This window comes from Oncorhynchus masou, chromosome 9, assembly GCF_036934945.1.
Source record: "Oncorhynchus masou masou isolate Uvic2021 chromosome 9, UVic_Omas_1.1, whole genome shotgun sequence".
In the NCBI taxonomy this organism is placed as follows: domain Eukaryota; kingdom Metazoa; phylum Chordata; class Actinopteri; order Salmoniformes; family Salmonidae; genus Oncorhynchus; species Oncorhynchus masou.
Window position 1 is genome coordinate 35,755,100 of NC_088220.1, and position 25,017 is coordinate 35,780,116.

General features: G+C 45.6%; 1 protein-coding gene across 1 annotated transcript in view; it reads right to left on the reverse strand.

Moving 5' to 3' along the window:
• afg2a (AFG2 AAA ATPase homolog A) overlaps positions 1-25,017 on the reverse strand; it is a 119,744-nt gene that overhangs the window by 20,570 nt on the left and 74,157 nt on the right. Inside the window, exon 16 of the mRNA XM_064973946.1 lies at positions 143-307. Within this exon, the coding sequence (XP_064830018.1) occupies positions 143-307 (165 nt within the window). The remainder of the gene's footprint in view (positions 1-142; positions 308-25,017) is intronic.

A 25,017-nucleotide genomic window follows, 5' to 3' on the forward strand; every position in this document is an offset into this window, starting at 1 on the left:
CAATGGGAGATGAGCCCCAGAATTGTTAATACATTACAACGTGTATTACATCCTGCATCTTCTATGTATTCTACCGTAAAATGACTTATTATAGAGTACGTGTTGTTTATTTGCAACCATAAATCAGTACTGTTTGTCTCACCTCTGCTCCGGAGTACTTTTCCGTTCGGGTCACCAGGTCATCCAGACACATGTCCTGGTCCACGGGCATGCTGCGGAGCTGCAGCGCGAATATCTCCCGTCGCGTGGGGCCGTCCGGTAGAGGGACGTACACTATCCGGTCCAGTCGACCCGGGCGCATCAGGGCCTAGGCAACAGAAGTGAGGGAAATGAGCTGTTAGTCATGTGTGTGTGATTGTCTCTGCTGCTGGGTGACAAACATCCCTTTGAGGATGGAGTCTTCATCAATCAATCAATCAATCAATCAATAAATACATATTTCCACCTATCCTTCTCTCTTACTCCCTCCCTCCATCTCTCTTGTTAGGAACCTGAGACGAGAAAAATTCCAAGCACTGATTGCAGGTGTGGTAAACTTGCCCAGAAAGCAAGGCCTGATTTGCACAATTGACCTCATCTCAAATCAAGCGTGAAGATTATTATTCCAAATGGAGGCCGTGTGCAGTCTCAGGAGGACCATATCCAATCAAAGTCCACACCATATGCCGGTTTCCAAGGCACAGAAAAACAACACTGGATGAAAGAATGCACATTTCAACTATTGTTTACCATGTGAAACAGAAGAAAGGAAAGCGCAGGTGAATATCCGTTCTAGCACGTCGTCTTGCAGTGGAGGTAAGAATACTGTTTTGGTTTAACTCCGAGAAAGAAAAGATGAAGGGAACTATTCTGAACTAGTTTGTTAGGAAGGCATTTAAGTCCTTCAATATTGACTGAAGGCCGTCATTGCTCTTGGAAAGGAAGTGAACATGGCTAAACACAGCCGGATCATCAGTCGCAGGGGGCAAACAGAATAGCTTTCCTCCCCACAACCTAGTGCACGGGTAGGCAACTAGATTTAGCTGAGGGTCAATTTTTGTTTGGAGCGAATAGTTGCGTCTGGAAAATAATTATAATAATTTGTACACTGCAAATTGACCACAACTAATCCTCAACAGAGATTATTTTTGAAAATAAACATTTCATATCTCGATTACATTGTGACAAGATCACGTCTCTTTTTTATTTGTGGGAATACTTGGGAACAGATTTTCTAAATTAAACTCAAAGCTAAATTCCAATTCTTTTACCAAAAACTAAAATCCTAAAAAAAAATATATAAAAATATGTTGCCGACCCAAAAATATCCCTCCAACCACTGCGGTCTCTCTTCCCTGATGTCATAGAGGGACAGTTGGCTGCTCAGCACAGACAGACAGACGGGCCTGCAGAGGTGGAAGTAATGTCTGTGCCTCTGGTGAGCAGTGACCTAGCCCACAGCCTTTCAATTTTTTGTTTACGTCCTCGTCACATCCCCTGCTATAACCTTCTGGATATACAAAGGACTTTCAATCCCAGAGACTTCCTCCCTATATGTACATATTTAAAATCTGTCTGCGCTTCTCTGTGCGGAACGTTTGCAAATGGGGGGAAATTTTTGTTGTTGTTGACGTAACCATAACAGTCTGGCTAACAAATTAATGATGTATCACGAGAGGATCATTTTTTGTTGTTGTTGGGTTGTCCAGATTCCTCCACTTGGATCCGCCCTGCTATGTGCTACCAACATGAATAGGAAGACAACAATGTCACTGTGATTAGGATGGGGGAGATGAACAGGCCCCAGGGCCACTGCCAAAGGAAAATAATAAAGGTCCATGCTGGCTAAGGGCCAGAGTAGCTTGACAACGTGTGTCTGGAACAAAAACACGTGAGGCTGTCTCTTCTTTGTCATCGCTCTTCCCACAGGGGGGACAGAGGAGGGGGGGGGGGGGCTGTGGTTGATTGTCGCCGAAGTGCGTACTCCGCTCCACTGTGGACGTGCCAGGGACACTTCCGGAGTTGATCTCCCTGGAAGTATGTGGCGGCCGCATGCCAGAGCAAACTTGCCGACCCCTCACACACACACACACAGGCAGACAGACACACACACACACAGCCTCCACAATACAACTAGCCTAACAGGACACACCGGGGACAACTGAGTGTTAAGATGATCGAGCTCAACATGCTAAATCCATTTACGTTCGTTAACCCTAGATGTTGCTTGCAACAGATTATCTGGGTATTTCCTACAAGCAAAGTTGCACGCTTGCTCTACCATAAAAACACACACATTCACGCGTGCACAAAAAGCTACACATGCACGCTCCCAACTATCCAGGTGCTCACACAAACAGACCCAACTCTGGGCTTTTGAGACTGCTAAACTCATTTGACTTCCCTGGAGGCAAAGGTCTTTTTTTCTGGTCCTCTCAGGAAGAGCAGAGGCCCATCCATCACTTAACAAGATACACTTCCTGTTTTCAAGGATCCGGGGGGGGGGGGGGGGGGCAGGACCCCAAAAGAAAAATACTTGGCTTGGCATGTCGGGCAAGCGTTGACGGGCTCTTTCGTAACGCCATCCTTCCACCTGAAGCCTTGGCTTGACAGCAGAAAGACAGTGATGGAGGGGGGACGGGACAGAGGCAGGGAGGTATAAAGACAGCTGGAGCAGAGGACACTGACAAAACCCACTATAACCTCAGGCTAACAACTCTCAAACGTCACAGAGAAGAAACACTGCAGTTATTGTTGAATAAGGTACCTATATTCAAAGTATGAGGTTATCACAGTAGCCCATACTCTTCTCTGAGTTAACTATGAAGAGAAATAGTCCCACTGATCATGAACCTCTGCATCTCAACATGGTGACATCAGATGGGAACGTTCCACCAAATACTTCAAAATACTTTGCAATCGCAGAAAAAAAGTCAGGATACAGTATAGTGGCTTCAGTCCGCCTGATCAAAACAGGTTGAAAAAAAAAAAGCCTCGCCCGCTCGCTGCCAGCCAAGTTTCACTGCCGATAACAACAGTAATCATTCCAGGGATTGCGATCCTCCTCGAGAAGTGATTACGCTATAACGACAGATGACTTCCTATCTCTGAAGGCCACTACCTCTCTGTAACATTTCTTTGGACATACTGTACCAGTCAAATGTTTGGACACATCTACTCTTTCAAGGGTTTTCCTTTATTTTTTTTTTACTATTTTCTGCATTGTAGAATAATAGTGAAGACATCAAAACTATGAAATAACACATATGGAATCATGTAGTAACCAAAAAAGTGTTGAACAAATGCACTGTAGGCCTACTGAACCTTTCCAAATCATGTCCAAGAAATGTAATTTATGACTAGTGGAGTCCAAGTTGTAGAAACATCTCAATGGAAACAGGATGCACCTGAGCTCAATTTCGAGTCTCATAGCAAAGGGTCTGAATACTTACGTAACTAATGTATTTCCATTTTTAAAAACTTATAAACGTGTAAAAAAAAAATGCTTTGTCATTATGGGGTATTGTGTGTAGATTGATGAGGATTTTTATTTATTTAATACATTAAAGCCTTATTCAAAAACGTAACAAAATTTGGAAAAAGTCAAGGGGTCTGAATACTTTCCGAATGCACTGTATGTGGTTCAGTAGGTCTACAGTATATGTGGTTCAACAGGCCTATATGTAGTACAGTAGACCTACAGTATATGTGGTTCGGTAGGCTTATATGTGGTTCAGTAGGCTTATAAGTGGTTCAGTAGGCCTATATGTGGTTCAGTAGGCTTATAAGTGGTTCAGTAGGCCTATAAGTGGTTCAGTAGGCCTATATGTGGATCAGTAGGCCTATATGTGGATCAGTAGGCCTATATGCGGTTCAGTAGGCCTATAAGTGGTTCAGTAGGCCTATAAGTGGTTCAGTAGGCCTATATGTGGTTCAGTAGGCCAGACGGAGCTGCTCTTCCTCCCGGGAAGGACTGCCCGTTCCATGATCTCGCCATCACGGTTGACAACTCCATTGTGTCCTCCTCCCAGAGCGCTAAGAACCTTGGCGTGATCCTGGACAACACCCTGTCGTTCTCAACTAACATCAAGGCGGTGGCCCGTTCCTGTAGGTTCATGCTCTACAACATCCGCAGAGTACGACCCTGCCTCACACAGGAAGCGGCGCAGGTCCTAATCCAGGCACTTGTCATCTCCCGTCTGGATTACTGCAACTCGCTGTTGGCTGGGCTCCCTGCCTGTGCCATTAAACCCCTACAACTCATCCAGAACGCCGCAGCCCGTCTGGTGTTCAACCTTCCCAAGTTCTCTCACGTCACCCCGCTCCTCCGCTCTCTCCACTGGCTTCCAGTTGAAGCTCGCATCCGCTACAAGACCATGGTGCTTGCCTACGAAGCTGTGAGGGGAACGGCACCGCAGTACCTCCAGGCTCTGATCAGGCCCTACACCCAAACAAGGGCACTGCGTTCATCCACCTCTGGCCTGCTCGCCTCCCTACCACTGAGGAAGTACAGTTCCCGCTCAGCCCAGTCAAAACTGTTTGCTGCTCTGGCCCCCCAATGGTGGAACAAACTCCCTCACGACGCCAGGACAGCGGAGTCAATCACCACCTTACGGAGACACCTGAAACCCCACCTCTTCAAGGAATACCTAGGATAGGATAAAGTAATCCTTCTCACCCCCCTTAAATGATTTAGATGCACTATTGTAAAGTGGCTGTTCCACTGATGTCAGAAGGTGAATTCACCAATTTGTAAGTCGCTCTGGATAAGAGCGTCTGCTAAATGACTTAAATGTAAATGTAATATGTGGTTCAGTAGTCCTATATGTGGTTCAGTAGGCCTATATGTGGTTCAGTAGGCCTATACGTGGTTCAGTAGGCCTATATGTGGTTCAGTAGTCCTATACGTGGTTCAGTAGGCCTATATGTGGTTCAGTAGGCCTATAAGTGGTTCAGTAGGCCTATACGTGGTTCAGTAGGCCTATATGTGGTTCAGTAGGCCTATATGTGGTTCAGTAGTCCTATACGTGGTTCAGTAGGCCTATATGTGGTTCAGTAGTCCTATACGTGGTTCAGTAGTCCTATACGTGGTTCAGTAGGCCTATATGTGGTTCAGTAGTCCTATACGTGGTTCAGTAGGCCTATATGTGGTTCAGTAGGCTTATATGTGGTCCATTGCAGGAATCAAACTCACAATCCTGGTGCTACCATGCATCATGCTCCAATCAACTGAGCCATCAAATCTACATACAGAATCTTTTTTTATGCCACATCCTTTTTTTATGCTCGATTGTTATCTTCTTCTTTGAAAGGGACATTTCCCCACGCTGGTTGGCTGGGAGTATGGCTGGCTGAGACATTAGTGGAGTCTGTTCCCTGCCCCAAAGGCATCCGCTCTATGTGGTTTCCTAAACCTGTCAGTCTGCAATCCGCAGAGGCCCCGGTGACTCACTCCCTTCCACGGTGGAGATACATGGGCCACCCTGCAACTATGCTGGCCGGGGACACTACAGAGATAAAGTGGGAGCACAACAACTCACACCGTGCAGCTGGTCCACACCATCAGACCAGGGGGGTGCATAGGAGATGGTGTCTTCAGGGAGGGCAGGGGACAGGAGTGGGGGGCAGGCGGTAGGGGTTGGTGCCACCCAATAACATTGTGGAGAGAGAGGCAGAGGAAGGGAGAATTGGGATCAGATCAAAATATTAGAGGCTTTCAGTCTGATTAGAGGCTTTCAGTCTGATTTTGCCCTGGAGTCAAACTTGTTTGGGACAGGCGAGGCCACGATGTCCAAGAAGGGATTGCTCTGGTACCTGTTAACACCCCTTATGGCACCTGCTGCCCCAATCACAGTCTGTTGCAGAATGTTTACATCTAGCCATTGTGAGTAGATCTTGCAGGACCAAAACCACAGGACGCGTTGGTTCACAGCTGACCACAAACACCTGTCATGTTCCTTGGTCTGTCGTAGAGTGTTTGGGAATTAACGGAAGCACCACGTTAACATAGGCCCCTCTTTTAGGAGGTGTGTGTGTGTGAGACAGGTGCGGTTCACTGTCACATACCGGGTGTGGACCAGGTGAGAGGGTGGGCTGGTAGGATGGTAGCAGCTGCATCCCACTTATGGGGATGCCTCCTAGGGGGGGACGGGGGAGGTCCGAGCTAATACGGCCACAGCTGCTGGGTGTGTAGTTAAATTGCCAGGCTCTAAAACAACCCCCTGAGCACCTCACAACTCTTGCAACACTCACACAAAATGGCCGCTGTCAAAAAGTGTCTACATTTATTTGGATAGGACACAAAAATAGCCAAGACAAACGTTAAACACAGAAATAAAGGGACATGTGGGTTAAGTGGGAGGGAGCCACCCCAACAACAACAAAAAAAGGTGAAGAAAAGGAGAGGAAATTAGGCTGAGCCCCATTGAAATGTCAGGTCACTGGAGCCTGGAAAAAAATAGCAGTAAAACGGCTGCCATAAAATACATGTATGTTTGCTTACCAGAGAGGTGTATCCTGTGAGCTGTCCCGTCCACAGTTCACAGTTGAATTATAAGGGGATTGCGTTAGGTGTAAACTATCAATGTCTGGTTTCCACAATCCGTCAGAACCCATAAAGTGGCCTGGTTTGACGTGGTGGCCCTTGCGCAGGACAACTCGTTACCAGCGCCTCCCCTCTCAAAATGTCAGAAATATTTATCTCGTCTTTCACTACTCTGCCTTGCTTCTTTCTCTGTTCACCCACCTCTCCCTCTCTCTCGGTCTTGTCAAACAAAAATGCTTTCAGTGCCCCCCCCCTCAAAACTGTCCCCCTTTTTTTACAGTACCAGCCCTCTTCTGGGGGGTATTGGGGGATGACGGATAAAAGCAAGGGCTTCCGAATTTCATTTAACCAGCGGAAGTCCAGTGACAACAAACAGAGCGGATCTGGGGGTGCTGGGAACAGGGGGTGCTGGGTACAGGGGGTGCTGGGTACAGGGGGTGCTGGGAACAGGGGGTGCTGGGTACAGGGGGTGAAGGAAATATCTTCACAGCTGTGAATAGTTGCAGCCTCTTCCCCCCGTATCCCCCCCCAGTTGCTCCCCCATAATGATAACCAAACATAAAAAAGACGTTTACTACAAGTGCTGCAGGTTGCACTTCACCATCCTCTCAGCCACAGACCCCCCCCCCCCCATGGAAACGTACCCTCGCCTCCCCCTTACAAGTTCTAATTAGAGAGTTGACAGTCCCCTATGGTGTGTGCAGAACTGCCACTCCAGCCAGACCTGTCACATGACCCTGCAGACAGACGGGCACAACCACAGATGTATTTTCCTCCATCTCCCCTCCTTTTGGCACATTCAAGTTCCTCATAACTTCTGTCACACTGCGATGTCCCGTTGTATGCCTCAGCTTGTGACCTAGTGTGTGTGTGTGTGTGTGTGTGTGTGTGTGTGTGTGTGGGTTGGGGGGTGTAAGTGGGGTGGGGAAATTAAACGACGATTCATAACACTGACTGCTGAAAGAAATGTACCGACTGTTTTTGAGATATGCAAATAACGAGGAAAATCTCTCAAACCGAAGTACAGAGAATCTGACTGTCAAGATTTCAAGTTTTTTATGGTCACATGCACAACTACAGTGAAATGCCTTTCTTGCTGGCTCTTTCCCAACAATGCAGTAATAAATAGATTTTTTTTCATCATGAGAAATAGAAATAAGAAGAACACGAGAAAGTAAGTAAGCTATATACAGGGTCAGTTCCAATACCATATTTACAATGTGCATGGATACTGGAGTGGGAGGGTTAGATATAATTTGGCATGGCAAACTGAACAAAATATAACTACGCACCTGAGGCCCAAATGCCAAGCGGAGTCACAAGCTGCATGAGGGGTGAAGATCTAACGAGGGGGAGAGGCGAGAGGGGTGGCCACCCCGCCAAGACTGCTAATAGGGCATGGGAAGAAGGAGGAAGTGCTGTTGTGGGGGACGTGGACAGGGCCTGGGGAAAGGAGTGGGGTGGGGGTGACCCAGCTCTCCCCAACCCACCCTGCTCTCCCTTCCCCTCCAGCCCACCTCAGGGTCCCCGCCAGGCTCTCATTATGCCCAGTGCCATTCAGCTGGCTCCTAACACGCAACCCTGAGCGCATTGTGTTTCTCTGGTGGCCCTTGTCCTCCTCCTCCTTCTCTCTGTCATGTAGGAGTGATGGAAAAAGAGGACTTTTAAGAGTAGGAGTTCAAGGGGTTTTTCTTTTTCTTCATTTGGTGTTTTAATATGAAGGCTTCAGGTGTTCTGTCGTCTCGGTGGCTATCACCTTGGTTTGCATTTGTTTTTGTCTTTCACACCAGCACTCCCTCATGCTCCCAGACGCCATTATCATCACAGTAATCAACGGCATCAGATACAGGTCAGCCTGCTGGCAGGGTGCTGAAAGAATCACCTCAGCTTCCTGAATACACACACACACGCACACACTCAATAGTTTCGAAAACATACCTGTAAAAACACACACAGCCTCAAGCTTGCACACACACACACACACACACACACACAAGCACGCACTTGCAACACACGCGCTCTCACTCACATCGAGGCCTACTTACGCGCATACACACAGAGAGACAAACATAAACACACACATTGCTGAGTGACGAGGCTGACTCAGTCGGATCAGTTTCCACTTCTGTGAAATATAAACATTAGCTTGTTTACCCTTTACCCCAGTGGGATTCAAACTTTTTCAGCAGGGACCCAACTTTTTCTGCACTCATTTCTGGGGAACCAATTTTTTTAGCAAGACTTTCTCGCGACCCCACCCCAAATCTAATGGCACAACCTTAAAATTGGTTAATTTTGATTTTTACATTAACAAATAACATTCAATTCATTATATTTCCATCTATTATCAAATTAAAATAAACAAATAAATACATTTACTCCATAAACCTGGTCTTTTCTCAAAAACGTTTGTATATTGTCCCACAAAATAATCTGTACTCTTCAATTTTTGTTTCTAAAAAAACAAACATGTATTTTATTTTGGCGACTCCACTGCAGTTCCCCCACGACCCCACCAGGGGTCATGACCCCGGCTTTGAATATCACTGCTTTATCCCAAGCTGAGACGATGGTGGGGAGGGAGTCCTGGATGTGTGTGTGTGAGATAGAGAGTGCGAGAGTGAGAGATGACATAAAGAGTACTCTTTCTCTCTCTCCATAATCCTTCCATCCTGTCCGCCTCCTTTGGTCTGGCAGGTGCCCATGAGCACCAATTGAGTCGGCCAGGCAAGGACAGGGGTGGACGGGGGGACAGGGGGAGCATCCAAAGGGGTGGGTACCTGTGGATGTAGGAGGCAGAAGGGGGTGGGTGGGGGCAACTAGACCGGGAAACCCTGTCAACAGGCTTAATTAAGAAAAAAGAATATCTGGGCTATATCTAGCTCTCAAAATAGCAATTAGCTGCCCCAGTGTTTGAACACCCAGAAAAAGAGAGAGGGAGAGAGAGAATGAAAGAGATGAAAAAAAAATCCCCCTGCATGTGAAGACCTGTGTTTGGATCTCGAGGTAGACAAGGTCATCCTCTCCCTTTTTTCAATGGCTTGGCCCCGTAATCAGACCCTGCACGAGGGCGACGAAACCTGTTTTTGTCACAACGGAGTGCCCACTTGGTTTACATGCCCATTGTGTACACAACACCTCTGCCCTTCTCCTGCCCCCCCCCATGCTCCTCCCAAACACACCCCACCAACCTCCATCTTCCACCTGACGCCTGAACAAACCGCCCACTTACCTGTCTAGCTATTCCCCCACCACACACCATCCCACCCCATGCCACCAACCAGAGAACCTGCCCCCCTTTCCAAAACCGCGCAATATCATTGGCAGAGTGTTGCTCCGTACATCCGTACAACACTCAGTATGTTTGTAATTGTGTACCCTATCATTCCGGCTGGTAATCCCTACCAGCTGCCTCCCTCCCTCCCCCTGTTTTTCCTGGCCCACTCCAACCCTCTCTCCCCCCGTACTGCAGAAACACTGAAGCTCCACTCCAAATGTGTTCAACGGGCCACGGTGGATACACCCTGTTGACAGTGCCAAGCCTTTTATGCACTGAAAACACAGTATTCCCTTTCAGACACAGAGAGGATGGGGGTGGAGTGTGTTGTGGAGGGGGGAGGGGGGGGATCAAGGACAGAACCTTGACAGACTCCAAACTTCAAAATCTCTTTCCTCATCTCTTCAAGTAGAGAGCAAGAAGGAGAGAGTGAATTGAGAGAGAAGCACAACAAAAAATGTACACACAAAAGAGTGCATAATTAGGACAGGATATGGTAGGAGAGGGAGCTCTGGGGTAAAAAGAAAAAGAAAAAAAGAAGCAGGCTGGCTGGGGTCGCTTTCCCAGAAAGCCAAGCTGCGATACCCGACCCGTTTGAATGGAAACCAGATAATCTGTTAACACAAGGAATGGCCCAGATCCTGCCTGCAGACTGACATAGATAGGTTGGTTCCTGTTCCAATCCGCTGCGGTAGCAGTGTGTGCTTGCAGTGTTGCCGAGGCAACCGGGTGTTCCGGCCAAACTCTTCTCCACACAGATGGGAGGGCAGGAGGCGTAAAAACAACAGGTGGAACTTCCAGACAGGCACAGTAGGGGCACCTCACAAACCGAACACTGTGGTGGTGGGGCAAAACATACAGCAGGCGGAATAAGTAGAAGACCCCATCCAGCACAGTGCCTTGCTATACTAGCCATGTTACTCCTGTAGTCATAATCAAGTACGGAGAACAAAAATGAATATCAGTAAAGGTATAATTTACATCTTAATTTCTTTCCTCTATTTTTCACTGTGCTAAGCTCCATTGCTGTTATTTTGTACAAAATAATGTTGGTTAAAGTTGCTCAAGCCTGCAACCGACTGTTCATTCATTCAGCTCCCCAACCCTTCCACATACTGACACGTATGAAAAGACAACACCAATCGTAGAGTAGTAGGTTTGTCGATTTGCCTCCGGTGTGCGTGGGGTAGCAGCCGAATGTCATGGCACTGTAAGGATCAAGTTTGGTTGGCATCCATTGAGTGGCCCATGGTACCATAAAGCTATTGTTTACAATGGCCTTAACAACTATATAGGTTCCCGCTGAGGTTAACAGGAGGCCATGCCACTAAATCAAGCGGTGCAAAGGTAGCTATTTCAGCCTCTTTCTCCCAACCACATTCATATTTTAAGAGCTGTGACTCAGGGCCGGCCCGCCCATTATGCAGGATTAGGCAGCCGCCCAGAGCTAAACTGACCAAGACGCACCTCCAACAACACTTTAAATAATTCTGCCCCAAAACAATGAAAACTTCTCTCACCCAGCGGTATATGGGCTATTAAGGTGAGCGTTGATGCTGCCCCATGATAAGAGGTGCCCACTTTGCCAAAGGCAGGGGCACAAAATATGCATCTCATCCATTCCCAGCGCCGCCACTCCATGGTGCGGTTGGAGTACCGCAGGGCTGTGGCGCTCCACCAAAGCTCCGGCAAAGTCATCTAACATGAATCACATAGCCTATACGTTAGAAAGAGTATATACATGTACTGTACAAAACATTAAGAACACATGACAGACTGACCAGGTATGAATGCTGGTGAAAGCTATGATCCCTTATTAATGTCACTTGCTAAAAAGCCACTTCAATCAGTGTAGATGGGGGAAAAAATTATGATTTTTAAGACTGGAGACAATTAAGTCATGGATTGTGTATGTGTGCCATTCAGAGGGTGAACAGGCAAGACAAAAGATTTACACCAGCTTGCGAAAGTATCATTTGATTTACACAACATAACTACCACTTTGAAGATGCAAAATAATTTTTTTTTATTATTGTGAAACAAACAAGACATTATACAAAAAAACAGAACTTGAGCGTGAATAACTATTCACCCCCCCCCCCCCCCCAATAGTTTGTAGAGATACCTTTTGCAGGAATTACAGCTGCAAGTCTCTTGGGGTATGTATGTCTCTAGCCACTAATTCTTGGCACATCACAGCAATCTTTAAGTCATAGATACTCAATTGGATTGAGGTCTGGGCTTTGACTAGGCCATTCCAAAACATTTAAATGTTTCCCCTTAAACCACTCAAGTGTTGCTTTAGCAGTATGCTAGGGTCATTGTCCTGCTGGAAGGTGAACCTCTGTCCCAGTCTCAAATCTCTGGAAGACAAACAGGTTTTACTCAAGAATTTCACTGTATTTAGAGCCATCCATCGTTCCTTCAATTCTGAAAGTTATTCAAAGTTTCCCAGTCCCTGTTGATGAAAAACATCCCCACAGCATGATGCTGCCACCACTTCAATGTTGGGATGGTATTCTCGGGGTGATGCGAGGTGTTGGGTATGAAGACATAGAGGTCAAATTTTCCTTGATGGTCAAAAAGCTAAATTTTTGTCTCATCTGACCAGAGAACCTATTTCCATATGCTTGGGGAGTACCCCACATGCCTTTTGGCGAACACCAAACATGTTTGCTTATATTTGTCTTTAAGCAATGGCTTTTTTCTGGCCACTCTTCCATAAAGCCCAGCTCTGTGGATTGTACGGCTGAAAGTGGTCCTATGGACAGATACTCAAATCTCCACTGTAAAGCTTTGTAGCTCCATCAGGGTTATCTTTGGTCTCTTTGTTGCCACTCTGTTCAATGCCCTCCTTGCCTGGTCCGTGAGTTTTGGTGGGCGGCCCTCTCTTGGTATTTAATGGTGCTCCATGGGATGTTCAAAGTTTTGGATATTTTATTATAACCCAACCCTGATCTGTACAAATTTTTTTTTAAACATTTTATTTATTTATTTAATTTGACCTCTTTTTTCTCCCCAATTTCGTGGTATCCAATTGTTTTAGCAGCTACTATCTTGTCTCATCGCTACAACTCCCGTACGGGCTCGGGAGAGACGAAGGTTGAAAGTCATGTATCATCCGATACACAACCCACACAGCTTCTTAAGACAGCGTGCATCCAACCTGGAAGCCAGCCGCACCAATGTGTCGGAGGAAACACTGTGCACCTTGGTTAGCGCGCACTGCACCCGGCCCGCCACAGGAGTCGCTGGTGCGCGATGAGACAAGGATATCCCTACCGGCCAAGCCCTCCCTAACCCGGTTGACGCTAGGCCAATTGTGCGTCGCCCCACGAACCTCCCGGTCGTGGCCGGTTACGACAGAGCCTGGGCGCGAACCCAGACTGACATACAGCAGTACAGCACCCTTAACCACTGCGCCACCCGGGAGGCTGATCTGTACAAATTTTAAAAATAAAGTCGACCCCTAATCTTAGTCCATGTAACTTATTATGTGATTTGTTAAGCCGTATTTGACTCCTGATCTAATTTAGGCTTGCCTAAACAAAGAGGCTGAATAATTATGCAATGACTATATTTGAGTGATATATTTTTTATTAATCTTTAAAAAATCTTTTCTTCCACTTTGACAGAGTATTTTGAACAGATTGTTGACAAAAATAGACAATTATATCCATTTTAATCCCACTTTGTAATGTAATAAATTGTGAAGAAATCTGGCAAGGCAATGTAAAATTCAACTAATGCGAGTACACCGGACTCTATCATATGGACACATTGATAGGCCTCCACCGTGAGCCATTTGTAGCTAAAGAAATGAGCGCATGGAACTCAGAGTTAGAAGTTATTTGGCCTATAGGCTATCGTCAACTAAGTTAAAAAAATGCATAAAGCTGACAAATAAAAACAGTAGAAAATATCCTGATGAAAATTCAGGTTCTTTCAATCACATTCATCTATCGACTCCGCCTGTCTGCCTCCCTTTCTATCTGTCTTGACTTGAGCTATCGTTAGGGAAGTCCAACATTGTATCAAATCAATCAACTGGGTTAATCCCAAAGCTGTCAATAGTGAACTTGCAACATTGTATCAACTTGCCTATTCCTGGCAATCAGAGTTTCCTGTGCCAGTGAGCTCGGGACATACAGCTGTTTTTACGCTATGGAAAACTGTTCAGGCATTTTATGACATTTCCATTGGATATATGGGATCCTCAGAGAATGATATTTTGCTCTTTCACACCATGGCTTGATGACTATCGAGGGGCAGTGTGGGAAAGATTTTTCAAATACTATGAGGAACAATTAGCCTGTCATTCGCAATGGATGTTAAGAAAACAGACTTTGTTAACTTACTGTGTGAGGTGAAGAAAAAATTACTGAGAAGCTTAGTAGGGGTGGTCAGAAATCAGACATCCCCAAATGGGCACTTTGCGCACAACAGGCCAGGAATCCTACTTTATGAATTATCAAGAGATATGCGTCTATATCGTCGCCACCCATCCCTCCCTTTCTTCTTGTCTCAACATTTCAAATTATAGTCAAGACACATCATCTTTACACATATTTTAGATGCTTTTCACCGACAGCCTCAACTCAATCAGCTAGGCCTATTGCCATGCATGCTCTGTCAGGTATCAGGACTATAAAGCCAAAGCAACTACAAACCACACGGATAGGCATTCATAAAAGTGCATTGCGGGGCGACACTGTATAGCCTAGATTACTATTCTACTTTTTGGGGATAGGAGGACGACAATTTTTTTTGGTCTAGCCTAGAGCGGCATATTGGCCAGGAACAGGCCATCCGGTGACATTACAACAAGGAACAAATCGGAGCAGTAAATGCAAAACACTTGACCCTCGTTGTATCCCAGCCTCTATGTGATCATCACATATCTGAGCATGTGAAAAAGAAAAGCATCTACAAAGCCCTTTTCCCTGCCTCCACCTCCGCTCCCCTGCTTCAAGAGCAAGGTGACGCAACATTCTGCACCGTACGGGTTCAAACATCCCCTTCCTCCAAAGGGGAAGCAATTTCATTGTGTTCTCTGAGATAATTGCCAATCCTTTAAATGAAAGGGTTTTCTTGGTGCTGTGGTAATTACTAGATGCGCAGCAAGGGCCTGGTGAAGGGAAGAAAACATGACAGGCAGGTATTAAAATCCAGAGGGCGGGACAGGAAGGAAGTTGAGAGAGGGATGTGTTGAAAGAGAGAGAGAGGGAAGGAGGGGGAGGCGTGCTGTGCACCAGGGCTGGTCCTGTTTAGCCACCGTTTGGGGTTGAGGGAGGACATGTTTATGGTCGGAGGGTTGGGCCTTTTTTGATCCGGGTAAGCAACCCACTGCCAAGTGCTGAAGACACATCTGCTCCCGAACCCTCCTTTGCAGTGGAACATGATTTATGTGGTGATCATTGACCTCTTTCCTAAATCATTGATCTTTTTTTAGGAACTTCCCATTGAAATATAATGCAGCGAAGATGAGCTGAGATACTTGGCTAGTCTTTTGGTGAGCAGAGACGATTACGAGCACAAAAAGAGAATTCCTTAACAATTTGATGTGCACTATATGAGTTCATAGAATCTTGACAGTGTTTTTCTGATGCCATTGCTACATCTCTACACTACTGACTTCAAGGTCTGGAGGAAAACTCCAGCCCGAAACGTTTTGAAGTAGACTAAGAGTAAGGATACAAATGCAAACAGAAGAGTTAACAGAAAATAATCCTGTGAAACAAATTGAAAATATGGTCTGGGATTGGTGCTAGATTTATACCACAGTGAGGGGAATGGGGGTTGGAACAGGAATTGGGATGGGTCTAGGAAAAGTGCGCAATGAGGAAAGGACATGGATGGTGGGGCACGGAGACCATGGATGTGGGGATCAGGAAGGCAATGCTGAATCACAGCTGAGGGGAAGAGGGCACTAAAAGAGCCTCACTGGGTGTGCGGCACCAGCTGTTGTCTAATTGTGTCCTGTCATTCAGACTGATTTGCACCTCTCGCTCTCTTGATTTCGTACCCCTTCACTCTCTACTTGCCCTCTCGCTCCTCCACTTTTCTTCCACCTCCCTTTCTGTCTATCCTAAACCAAACCGCCTCTCACCAACATTTCTTTTCATCAAGGACAACTCAATGGCATTAGATAGTTTTCCTTATAACATGGCTAGCATGACCAGCATATTCTGATACATAGATTACAAGGTCATTCATTGCAAACAATATCAGGAGTCGTTCAATTAAAAAGCATATGTCATTCCATCAAAAGTAGCAATATGAAGAAACGTAGTAAACTCTTGTATATGTGCATCTGGATAGTGGAAGTCCAGACCACATCATTCCATCTAATGGAAGAACGATCCAATAAACATTTTTCATTTTATATAGCACATTTCCTTTTTTTTTTTTTATCTCTGTCTAGACATACAGAGACAAAGCCCTTCTGCAGTGTTGCCAGGGAGTTACCTGTCCAAGGACTCTGGCTTGGAGAAAGGTGTGTTTATTGTCAAGCAATGGCAAAGAGGGGCAGACAGCACAGGGAGGAGGGAGGGTTAAGGCGTGAAACAATAGCCCCAATCAAGAGGAAGAGGAGGCCCGTCAGAGAAGCATTTTTCTGCAATTTGAGAAAGTGGAATCTGGTCGAATTGGTGTGTTCCGAGTTCCGATCGCGTGAGTTATGTGAAGGGGAGGCGGGTGGAGGGTGGCCCTAATTTATACTTTCAGATACTTTTCAGGGGTGAGGGGTGGGGTTGGGTGGTGGTGGTAGCAAAGCCTCACTAATGCTGAGCAACATTCCAGATCAGACTGTCTGTCGCCATGGCGATGACTGAGGGGGCAAGCTTGGACAACGCAGGAGAGAGTGGACCCGGCAACAGATATAGTGACAGACTGCGCCACAAGCTACAAAACAGACTCCAGCCGCAAGGTCAATCATCCCAACTAGCATTATCATTCTTTATGCCAGACAGACAATATTGGATTTACAACAGAGTAAAACTCATAGCGGAAATAGTGCATATTTACAATACAAACCGAAACACTCATATTGTGCCATTGACCTAATACCAGTACCCCTCTAACCCATATTAATTTACTTTGGTATTAATTACCTAATCAATATGTGCCTGTGGTAGATCTCGCTTTCAGTGCTGGCCAAAGAACCTATGGAATACCACCATTATGAACATAACCAATGTTGTAGAGCATACAATTGTCCATACTGTATGGTTATTTAAGGAAATGCAATGTTGATTTGTATTTGATTTATTTAACCATTATTTTACCAGGTAAGTTGACTGAGAACACATTCTCATTTACAGCAACGACCTGGGGAATAGTTAAAGGGGAGAGAAGAGGGGATAAATGAGCCAATTGGAAGCTGGGGATGATTAGGTGTCCATGATGGTATGAGAGTTGGATTGGGAATTTAGCCAGGTCCCCGGGGTTAACACCCCTACTCTTATGATAAGTGCCATGGGAACTTTAGTAACCAAAGAGAGTCAGGACACCCGTTTAACCTCCCACCCGAAAGACGGCAGCCTACACAGGGCAATGTCCCCAATCGCTGCCCTGGGGCATTGAGTGCCTCCTACTGGCCCTCCAACACCACTTCCAGCAGCATCTCCAATCCAGGGACCGACCAGGACTATCGGAATAATCTGACACTGCTCTTTCCAAGACACTCACTCTCAGTACACTAGACTCAAATCAGTAATAGTCGTATATCCTGTTTTCTATTTTACAAGAGGATAATAGTAGAAACTTTCCTGACCTTGGGTACTGTGCGTGAAATACAACACCATATACAAGTCTATTTCTGTATTTGTCTTACTGTAAGCTCTTTGGAATTTAATTATACACTCCTGGCCTGTGCCATGAATAGTGGTGTATACAGACACAAAAGTAGATGCTTATCGAAATGTACAAGGAACTGGCTTATAAATGATTTTTAATTAGATAGGTAGTGGCTAGCTAAAAGCTACAGCCTAACTGTATATCTGTGTGGTGGCCAGCTCTGGTTGCTAATGGCTGGGTTAATGGTGCAAGTGCAGTAGCACTTGCCGTCTGACATTCTGTCATGTACGCTCATTTAAAACTCTGCCAGCTAACCGCGCCTCCAGTTGTGTAACACTCCGGATCTAGGTGATTCCTTTCGGCATAAAAAAAAAACACCCTGCGTTTCTAAAGATAGATAAACTGGTCTATTCGCATGCTGTCAAATGCTTCATCTCAAAACAAACAAACCCAAAAGTCGTGAATTTATCCAGTAATATTAATCCTCTTTGAATCTCTCTTGAGCTGCGCCCATAGTGTGAGCAACAATCTTTTATGGTGCACTAATACATGCAAAAGACACTAGTGTACACAATTAAACATGTGAAAAATAGGATATAGTCTACACTCCTACATGCTATTGCAGGGAGGGCTGTTATACTGTGGAATGGTGATGACTTTGATAATAAAGTGTTGATAATGCAGCATTGATGGGCTGTGAAAAAAATGTTTTACCACCTGAGCATAACAGCAGGCACATAACCCATGAACCTGCACAAAGTAAACAGGTAGAGACCCAGTACAACACCCTTCGACACACACACCCTTCGACACACACGCAAAGATACACGCGAGCACACACACACACCTTTACACAACACCTCAGAGCCCATTTCCTGCTCCGGCAGCAGATTATCTCACGAGAAGAATGGCAGAATCTTTTCCCCTCCCCTCCCCCCCCCCCACCTACCCTCCTTCTTCTCTCCCCTCCAGCTACCCTCATCCCCCTCTCCAACCACCTACCCTCATCCCTCTCTCCCCCTCTCCACCCCCCTACCCTCCTTCCAACCACATACCCCCATCCTCCTCCCTCTCTCCCCCTACCTACCCCCCCCCACACACACACCTACACTCCTCCCTCTCTCTGTACTTCGACGCAAACCTCCTTCCAACCACATACCCCCCATCCTCCCTCTCTCCCCCCTACCCCCCCCCCCCCCCCCCCCCACACACACACACCTACACTCCTCCCTCTCTCTGTACTTCGACGCAAGGTGAGGATCACAAAAGGAACACCTGGCAAACACGGATGTAGCCACCCCCCCCCCCCGACTCCCTTTTCAGAGTCGCTCGGCCCCACAGCCACAGGAATGGCAAACAAGACTTTCAGGAGAGCTCCGGCTCCCCAGAGGCTCGCCTTTCACACGACAGGAAGTGGCATTCAGACCCAGGAGCTGCATCTACATGTCCCACTCACTCCTCCAGAAACATCTACGTCTGGGTGAAAAAGTGAGTGAGTGAATGTGTGTGAGTGAGGCAGAATGGGAGAAAGAGAGATAAAAAGGGGGAGGAGGATAAAAGGAGGGAAGTAGGGAGAGGAAAGAGAGAAACAGGGATATACAGTGCATTCAGGAAATGTATTCAGACCCCTTCACCTTTTCCACATTTTGTTTCAGCCTTATTCTAAAATTGATTAACATATTATTTTCCCCTCATCAATCTACACAAAATACCCCACAATGAGGCCTCTCTCATCTTTTTAAGTGGGAGAACTTGCACAATTGGTGGCTGACTAAATACTTTTTTGCCCCACTGTACATATCCCTTCCAAAAGCCATGTATTACAGGCAACACCCACACTGAGCTAAAGGCTAGAGCTGCCGCTTTCAAGGAACGGGACCCTAATCTGGACGCTTATAAGACATCCCGCTACGACCTCTGACGAGCCATCAAGGCAAAGCGGGCAAAGCGCCAATACAGGACTAAGACCGAATCCTACTATGCCGGCTCTGACATTCGTCGGATGTGGCAGGACTTGCAAACTATCACGTATTACAAAGGGAAACCCAGCCGCGAGCTGCCCAGTGATGCCAGACGAGCTAAACGCCTTCTAAGACTTTTAAACCGGTAAACATTCACAAGGCCGCAGGGCCAGATGGATTACCAGGACACATACTCTGAGCATGTGCTGACCAGCAAGCGGGTGTCTTTACTGATATTCTCAACCTCTCCCTGACCCAATTTGTAATACCTACATGTTTAAAACGGACCACCATGGTCTCTGTACCTAAGAACGCCAAGGTAACCTGTTTAAATAAATATTGCCCCATAGCACTCACATTTGTAGCCATGAAATGCTTTGAAAGGCTGGTCATGGCTTAACACCATCGTCCCAGACACCCTGGACCCACTCCAATTCGCATACCGCCCCAACAGATCTCCAGATGACGCAATCTCTATGCCACTCCACACTGCCCTCTCCCACATGGACAAGAGGAACACTTATGTGAGAATGCTGTTTATAGACTACAGCTCAGCATTCAACACCATAGTGCTCTCCAAGCTCATGACCCTGGGACTGAACACCTCCCTCTGCAATTGGATCCAGGACTTCCTGACGGATGCCCCCAGGTGGTGAGGGTAGGCAAAAACACATCCACTACGCTGACCCTCAACATGGGAGCCTTCCTGAGTGAGGTTGGGTCCTACTCTACGGATGTTGTAGAGCATGAATCTGCAGGAGCAGGTCACTACTTTGATGTTTGCAGAGAACAACAGGGTGTTGTCCAGGGTCACGCCAAGGTTCTTTGCACTCTGGGAGGGGGACACCGTGAAGTTGTCAACCGTGATGGAGGTCTTGGAACGGGCAGGCCTTCCCCGGGAGAAAGAGCAGCACCGACTTGTTGAGGGTTGAGGTGATGGGCAGACATCCAAGTTGAGATATTTATCAGGCATGCAGAGATGCATACCTCAGCCATTGTTATAGTGAACTGAGGTAAAATTCAGAGGAATCAGAGATGCCAAAAAGTGCAGAGCGGTAGCCCTTCTTCCTTCGGCTTTTCAAATGATAATCATAAAAGAAAGAAAACATGAGAAAATGACTAAACAGAAAGGCATTTTGTTCTGGTGCATTCAAAAGAGGAGGAAAGGCCCAGAACATCAGAACACGGTGAGCATTGAAGATGATGAAGCTCCTTTCACACACCAATACAGGTACCTGTACTAGAAAAAAAGCAGCATCCTCTCTAATCCTTTGTAAAAGCCAGGATGTTGTTGTAAGCCAATGCCCCCAGACCTATTGATTAAAGCTATCAACGTGGCGCATCAAATTGCACACCGCCATCATGTGATGACCCCCATGCAGGTCTGCTGAGAAGGGACTGTGTGTTTGTGTGTGTGTGTGTCTGTGTGTGTGTGTGTCTGTGTGTGTGTGTGTGTGTGTGTGTGTTGTGTGTGAGTAAGTGAGAGACAGACAGACAGGTACAGCCTCCACCATCAAACTTCCTGTTTACCCAGTAGGCAAACTGCTGTTAGGCCAAAGAGAGGGGGCAGGGGGAGTGAGGACAAGAAGGGATGGTAAAGAGACAGGAGGAGGTTGCAGCAGATGGGCCCTGTTCAAAGCCCGGCGTTTTGTGCTTCAGGAAGGACGCCCCGTCGAGTATTTATAACCTACAACCTTTTTAGAGCCCCTGCTTCAGCCCTACCTGCACTCTGGGCTCTTTCTGCGCTGGGCCCCGCTGTACTGTAATACTAAAGCACTTGTGGGCTTGTAAATCTCTCAAAGGGAACCCAGGACTTCCTACGTCTGCTAAAACAGCAGAGGAGCCAACATGACTTGAGAGTGGCTATTTGCCTGTCAAAATTCATCTTGGGTATCTGTGTTTGAAGAAAAGGAATGAGTGCAGTGTACAGTTCTACTTTCACGGATAGTTATATAATTCTGTGAGAGGAACAAAATACAGAAACGGCTAGGCTATAGGAGCACCAAAAACAAGTCATTTGAGCTCTTATTTCAAGCTGACTGTCTTTGATAGCCTCAGTGGCAGATGGAACTACAATACTCACATCCAACAAATCACCAACATTTCTATATTTATTTTATTTGACCCTTATTTAACTAGGTAAGTCAGTTAAGAACAAATTCTTATTTTCAATGACGGCCTAGGAACAGTGGGTTAACTGCCTTGTTCAGGGGCTGAACGACAGATTTGTACCTTCTCAGCTCAGGGATTCAATCTTGCAACCTTCCGGTTACTAGTCCAACTCTCTAAACACTAGGGTACCTGCCGCCCTGTCATAAAACTCATAAAAACTCACCCATTTTATTGTTTTGTAGTTTAACATACACTGAACAAAAATATAAATGTAACATGTAAAGAGAATGTCCCATGTTTCATGAGCTGAAATAAAAGATTCCAGAAATTTTCCATAAGCACAAAAAACGTATTTCTCTCAACTTTTGTGTATAAATAAATATCCTTTCAGCTGACAGATGTGGCATATCAAGAAACTGATTAAACTGCACGATCATTACACAGGTGCACCTTGTGCTGGGGAAAATAAAAGTCCACTATAAAATGTGCAGTTTTGTCACACAACACAACGCCAAAGATATCTAAAATTTTGAGGGATTGTGCAATTGGCATGCTGACTGCAGGAATGTACATCAGAGCAGTTGCCAGACAATTTAATGTTAAGTTCTCTACCATAGGCCGCCTCCAACGACGATTTAAAGAATTTGGCAGTACGTCCAACTGGCCTCACAACCGCAGACCACATATATGGCTTCGTGTGGGTGAGTGGTTTGCTGATGTCAATGTTGTGAACAGAGTGCCCCATGGTGGCAGTGAGTTTATGGTATGGCCAGACATAAGCTACGGACAACAAACACAATTGCATTTTATTGATGGCAATTTTAATGCACAGAGATACCGTGATGAGATCCTGAGGCCCATTGTTGTGTCATTCATCAACTGCCATCACCTCATATTTCAGCATGACAATGCATGGCCCTATGTCGCAAGGATCTGTACACAATTCCTGGAAGCTGAAAATGTCCCAATTCTTCCATGGCCTGCATTCTCACCAGACATGTCACCCATTGAGCATGTTTCAGATGCTCTGTATCGACGTGTACGACAGGGTGTTCCAGTTCCCACCAATATTCAGCAACTTAGCACAGCCATTATAGAGGAGTGAGACAACATTCCACAGGCCAAAATCAACAGCCTGTTCAACCCTTTCACTTTCCCCCATTTTGTCATGTTACAGTGTCTACCTCATCAATCCACACACAATACCCCATACTGGCAAGCGAAAACAGGTTTAGAAATGTTTGCACATTTATTTATTTATATATATATAAAAATAAACTGAAATACCTTAGTTACATACGTTTTCAGACCCTTTACTATTAGACTCGAAATTGAGATCAGGTGCATACAGTTTCCATTGATCATCCTTGAGGTGTTTCTACAACTTGATTGGAGTCCACCTTTGGTAAATTCAATTGATTGAACATGATTTGGAAAAGTACACACCTGTCTATATATATTCTCGTGAGGACAAATGTGGATGCTGTCGTCTCAAAGTCAATGTTCACTCTCCAAATCTTAGCGTCTAACATCAACCACTCAGATGACTTTATTCTTTCACGACACACTAGCTACCTACAGTATAATTGTTGCTACTCTTTATGCAAAGTAGTTAAAACTATCATTAAAAAACTCTCAATGGCCGGTTGCTGTTGCACTGTTTAAGACATTTTAGCCCTATATCTATATAGCAGATATCAAGTGTACATATCCATTTTCCCCCCAAACAAACTCAAATAACTAATTTCCCCTTTTTTTTTCTTTTTTTCAGCAAAATATTCCTCAATCAAAGGACCCAGAGAAAACTGTTTTTCCAGTTGTCAGTATGCATCTCTACACTTCTCTGTGGGACCTCGTGCAGTAACTCATGCATATTGACAACCATATGGAATAATGCTCTCTCTTGCTTTGCTCCGCAAAACACACTTCAAAATCATTGCCACAAAGCACATTCTTTTTTTTTTATACCCCGGTGAGCCTTTCCTCTGGTATCTCAATAAGAATGCAAACATTTTGAGACACGTTGGAAAACGACATACGCAGATATTGACCAGAAGTTTGAAATATGGGTTTCTCTACAGTTGCCCCTACGAAATTGGAAACAGTGAACAGCTCACTTAATTTATACCGAACAGTAATAATTTGTTTGTCTAACTGTCAATTTTGACACTGTTTAGGGATAGGCAGAGCATAATTGTACTGTTGGTAAGTGAGTGCTAAGCTGGAGTAGCACAGCATGTCCTGGTGTCACCAGCGGAGGTGGAATGAAAGAGTACATTTTTACCTTATATTTGCTTATATAACTGGGGAAAAAAACAAGAGGCCCCATTCAATCAAAACAGAAAGGAGGATTTCCTGCTAGTGAGGATGAAAGTTTGAATCCATATGCAGTTGTTTAGTTCATGGGAATTCATTTTTCTGTCAATGATAGCAAGCTGTCCAGGCCCTGAGGCAGCAAAGCAGCCCCAAACCATGATGTTACCTCCACACATACTGTAGTGTTGGTGTGTTCCATCCAAACAACTCAACTGTAGTTTCATCTGTCCACAGAATGCCAGTAGTGCTGTGGAACATCCAGGTGCACTTTTGCAAACTTCAGATGTGCAACATTTTTTGAATGGGGCATGCTTATTTAAGATGGTGAGGAAAGCACTGTTTATGGATTTAGAGTTGTACCTGGTAGGTTCCATGATAATGTGTGTGAGATTGAGGGCATCAAGCTTAGATTGTAGGACGCCCGGGGTGTTAAGCATATCCCAGGTTAGGTCACCTAGCAGTACAAACTCTGAAGATAAATGGGGGGCGATTAATTCACATATGGTGTCCAGGGCACAGCTGGGGGCTGAGGGGGGTCTAGAACAAGCGGCAACAGTGAGAGACTTGTTTCTGGAAAGGTGGATTTTTAAAAGTAGAAGCTCGAACTGTTTGGCACAGACCTGGATTGCATGACAGAATTCTGCAGGCTGTCTCTGCAGTAGATTGCAACACCACCCCCTTTGGCAGTTCTATCTTGGCAGAAAATGTTGTAGTTTAGGATGGAAATTTCAGAATTTTTGGTGGCCTTCCTAAGCCAGGATTCAGACACAGCTGGGACATCAGGGTTGGTGGAGTGTGCTAAAGCAGTGGAGAAAAAAAACTTATGGTGGAGGCTTCTGATGTTAACATGCATGAAACCAAGGCTTTTACAGTTACAGAAGTCAAGGCTTTTAGAGATACTTTTGTAACCCTTTCCAGCTTTATGCAAGTCAACAAGTCTTAATCTTAGGTCTTCTGAGATATCTTTTGTTCGAGGCATGGTTCAAATTAGGCAATAGTTCTTGTGAATAGCAAACTCAAATCACTTTTGT